At 34.4% G+C, this 4575-nt stretch overlaps 1 protein-coding gene across 1 annotated transcript; it reads right to left on the reverse strand.

The window, feature by feature from the left end:
* Window positions 1-385: 385 nt before the first annotated feature.
* Window positions 386-978, reverse strand: LOC111705786 (histone H1.1). Its single transcript, XM_023478453.1, has one exon. It carries the CDS (start codon window positions 933-935, stop codon window positions 483-485), a length of 453 nt encoding a protein of 150 aa, XP_023334221.1. The 5' UTR covers window positions 936-978; the 3' UTR covers window positions 386-482.
* Window positions 979-4575: the final 3597 nt, after the last annotated feature.

Below are 4575 nucleotides of genomic sequence, written 5' to 3' on the forward strand. Positions count from 1 at the left end.
TCTTTGTACCTCTTCCTTCTCCCCCCCCCCCCCGGGTGAAAATGTAGTAAACCTTGCAAAGAATGTCAACGTTTATCACATTGCAGAATGTTCTACACATCAAATTAGACCGAGTCAATGGGTCTAAATTACGATTTGGTGGACAAATCAGAAAATCTAAAAAGAATTAATCATTTTGAAAAATTGAATAAGGCTAATAGAATTTTTTTGCAGTAAATGCTAGATTTTTCGAGTATTATGTCCGTATTCTGGCGTTAAAGATTGGAGATAATCTAATATGATATGGGACGCTCTGTAACATTTGCATCTTTCTCTTTCTCTCTCTCTTACTTTAAAAAGTTTAATTTATGAAAGACTTCACATTTATTTATATATATATAAGTTAATTCAGGTACATAGAAATATAAAATCTTAGACATGACTATGAGGATGAAAATTTATAAATGAGTATGATGATGATGAGGGGCGAAGTAAGGATTAATTTACTTCTTGGGGGCAGCCTTCTTAGCAGCAGGCTTCTTAGCTGCGGGCTTCTTGGCAGCAGGCTTCTTGGCTGCGGGCTTCTTGGCATTGGCTGCGGGCTTTTTGGCGGCCTTGGGCTTCTTCTCAGCCTTGGCAGCAACTGGGAGCTTGAAGCAACCAGCTCCCTTCTTTCCAGCAGCTCCTCCAGCAACAACCTTCTTGGCGGCAACCATCTTCTTGAGGGCAAGCTTGACACGGACCTGGGCCTTGGCAGCATCTCCAACCTTGTTGTTGGCGACGATGTACTTAAGGATGGCCTGACGGCTGGATCCGTTCCTCTCCTTCAGGGCCTTGATGGCAGCAGCGACCATGTTGGCGTAGGGAGGGTGGGCGGCGGCAACCTTGGGCTTGGTGGCCTTCTTCACCTTAGGGGCCTTGGGGGCGACAGCGGGGGCAGCGGCAGCAGCAGACATGTTTGTTGTAGTAGGTTCTGGTAATAACAGATATCGGATAGAGAACTGACAGAAGCTATGTATGTGTGGAGAGAACCGAATAGAGAGCGGTTCTCCCATCCCGCTCCGAAAGTTTTACTAGGCTTAGTTGTATGAATTTGTGTTTTCATCCTGACTTTCTATGCGAAATACAAACCAAAGAAGATATATTTCTGCAAATCTAAATTAGCCAAAATGTTCTAAAAGATCTCAGCTTTTTGTACTTGTAAAAAAAATATTTTAATGCATTATTGATTTTGGTGAAAATCTGAGATTTTCCGATAAAACCATGTTTAAACAGAATGATATCCGGAGAAATTCTAGATTTATTTCAAATTCTTTTTTCATTAAGTTAAATATAAGAACACAATAATAAAATTAAGGTTTTTATTAATCTTTTTCATAAAAACATATTTTCAATAAAAAGAATGTTTCTAGTATTTTTTGGTGTGTAAAGTTGAGAATGAAACACAAAGATTCTACACTCTACACATCCAGGCTATATTTCTAATGCACAAAGAACCCCACAAATATACTTTCACCCAAACCCACCCTTGATTTTTACAATATTTATTATTATTTTTAGGGAATAGGTTAGAAGTTTTTTATTTTTAAGAAACCCGTGTTTCCTGTAATTGCTATGACCTTGGAAAATTTTAGATTAAAAGATATTTGAAAATAAAATTATAATAAATAAATATTAAATCTGACCATTTACTACAAATAAAAACTGCGTAAATATTAAAATGGCATATCATTTCTTTGTTATTATTAATTCGATCACAATTTGGCAGGCTATAATAGTAAACAATTTTTTTTTGCTTTTTCTCATTTCTTTTCTTTTCTCTGGAAAAGTGTATTGCGACAATTCTCCGTAGGTTTAAGATGGTTGAATTAAAGCCCCAAAAATTAAGAAACCTAAGGTATATCACCCTGCAGGTTGGTTCAGGGTGGTATATCACCCTGCAGGTTAGTTCAGGGTGGTATATCACCATGTAGGTTAGTTCAGGGTGGTATATCACCCTGAAGGTTAGTTCAGGGTGGTATATCACCCTGCAGGTTAGTTCAGAGTATTATATCACCCTGCAGGTTAGTTCAGGGTGGTATATCACCCTGCAGGTTAGTTCAGGGTGGTTAAAAACAAAACTTAAAAAAGACATTTATGATAAAAATACAAATACTAGGTTTTCTGTTTGTCAGTGAGCTGTTTAGTGTTTGTCTCGTGAGCTGTTTTTCTGTTTGTCTGTGAGCTGTTTACTGTTTGCATGTGGGCTATTTTTCTGTTTGCTTGTGATCTGTTTACTGTATGTCTGTGATCTGTTTACTGTTTGTCTGTGATCTTTTCTCTTTTTGTCTGTGATCTATTCTCTGTTTGTCTTTGAGATGTTTTTCTATTTGTTTGTGATCTGTTTTCTGTGTGTCTGTGATCTGTTTTCTGTTTATTTGTGATCTGTTTGTCTTTTTGTTTGTGATCTGTTTTATGCTTGTCTGTGATCTGTTTGTCTGTTTGTCTGTGATCTGTTTTCTGTTTGTTTGTGATCCGTTTGTCTGTTTATCTGTGGTCTGTTTTCTGTTTGTCTGTGCTCTGTTTTCCGTTTTTTTTGTGAGCAGTTTTTCTGTTTGTTTGTGATCTGTTTTATGTTTGTCTGGGATCTGTTTTCTGTTTGTCTGTGACCTGTTTTTCTGTTTGTTTCTGATCTGTTTTCTGTTTGTCTGTGATCTGTTTGTTTGTGATCTGTTTTCTGTTTGTCTGTGATCTGTGATCTGTTTGTCTGTGATCTGATTTTTTGTAATCTGTTTGTCTATTTGTTTGTGATCTGTTTTTTGTGATCTGTTTGTCTGTTTGCTTGTGATCTGTTTTCTGCTTGTCTGGGTTTTGTTTTATGTTTGTCTGTGATCTGTTTTCTATTTGTCTATGATCTGTTTTCTACTTGTCTATGATCTGTTTTCTGTTTGTCTGTGATCTGTTTTCTGCTTGTCTGTGAGCTGTTTTCTGTTTGTTTGTGTTTTGTTTTATGTTTGTCTGTGATCTGTTTTCTGTTTGTCTGTGATCTGTTTTCTGTCTGTCTGTGATCTGTTTTACTTTTGTTTGTGATATGTTTGCCTGTTTGCTGTTTGCTTGTGATCTGCTTGTCTGCTTGTTTGTGATCTGTTTGTCTGTTTGCTTGTAATACGTATGTATGTTTGTGTACTGTGTGTCTGTGATTTGTTTGTCTGTTTGTTTTTGATCTGTTTGTCTGTCAAGAGTTTGTGATCTGTTTGTTTGTGATTTGTTTGTTTGTTTCTTTGTGATTTATTAAAAGGGACAGACCGGCTATATGAGGTAGTTAAACTGAGTAATGCAGTGTTGTGGAGAAATTCTTTAGGATTCATTTGAGACACATAAAACGACGTTCAAAGTCGTACTTTTGGGTGAATACGTTTTCAAAATTGTTTTTATTTTATTATCAAATAACGACGACAAAAAATGTAAATTAAATTCTACAGTAAACTAATTATTTGTTTAGGAACAGGTTGATAATCTCACTTTGATCACAGATTCTCTGCAGATTTTCTGGAATTTCAATTAAAAAGATGACATTTGTAGAATTTGAAGAAATCTGCGAATAAATTCATAGAAAATAAGAAATTCAATATATAATTATTGACAAATTTCTTTTGAGAAATATTTTCCTAAACATCTAATTAGTTTACTATAGAATTTTTACTATATTTTTCCATTTTATTATATTTTTTATTCTATTATTATTTTTTCATTTATTTTTCTTTTTTTCATTTATTATTCTTTTTTCATTTCTTTTATTTTTTCATTTATTTTTTTCATTTCTTATTCTTTTTTTCATTTCTTACGGTTTTTTTCATTTACTATATTGCGAAATCGATATTCAAAATAACACACATACGGATAAAAATCAGTATAGGATTGGGTACCCAGAGATGGTCCTAAAATACAATTAAATTTTTAGTTTTTCGTTCTTTTCGAAATTGTTCAATTTGATGTTTAAAAAATGGGATATTTTTGAACTTGATTTGAATATCCATATCTTTACAATTTGAAAAGTTAGTGACTTATTTAAATTTCTCGACACAAAAAAAATTGGTTTTGTCTTGCAATTTTGACTTGTTAGAAAACGTCCTTTTTCAAACTAAACTTTTTTTATTGAATGTTGGATTTACATATTTATTTTTTAAATTTTAAAAGGGGATGGTGGAGTTGGCACATTTGATGTAGGGGGGGGGGGCCTGCCTTCATTTTTGGTTCAAATCTTCAAATTTTTTGGGTGCACGCCTAATTAGTGATCGAAATCTCTAATGATCGAAACCTCTAATGACCTCCACAAATAGAAAATATTTCAACTATGGCTTTATGCATATCAAACGAAAGCTAGGAACCCAGGGAATACAGTAGCAGCAACAAATTCAATGTTTGACCTTCTAATGACCTCTTACGACCTCTAATGACCTAAATGACCTCCAAAAATGAAAATGTTTTAACTATGGATTTATGCATATCAAACGAAAGCTAGGAACCCCAGGAATACAAAAGCAGCAACAAATCCAGTGTTTGATCTTCTAATGACCTCTTACGACCTCTAATGACCTAAATGACCTCCGAAAATGA

This window comes from Eurytemora carolleeae, unplaced genomic scaffold (genome assembly GCF_000591075.1).
Source record: "Eurytemora carolleeae unplaced genomic scaffold, Eaff_2.0 scaffold616, whole genome shotgun sequence".
In the NCBI taxonomy this organism is placed as follows: Eukaryota; Metazoa; Arthropoda; class Copepoda; order Calanoida; family Temoridae; genus Eurytemora; species Eurytemora carolleeae.

What these genes read in the sequence shown, in the direction of transcription:
- LOC111705786 (XM_023478453.1), bottom strand. Translation starts at nt 935, where the DNA reads ATGTCTGCTGCTGCCGCTGCCCCCGCTGTCGCCCCCAAGGCCCCTAAG.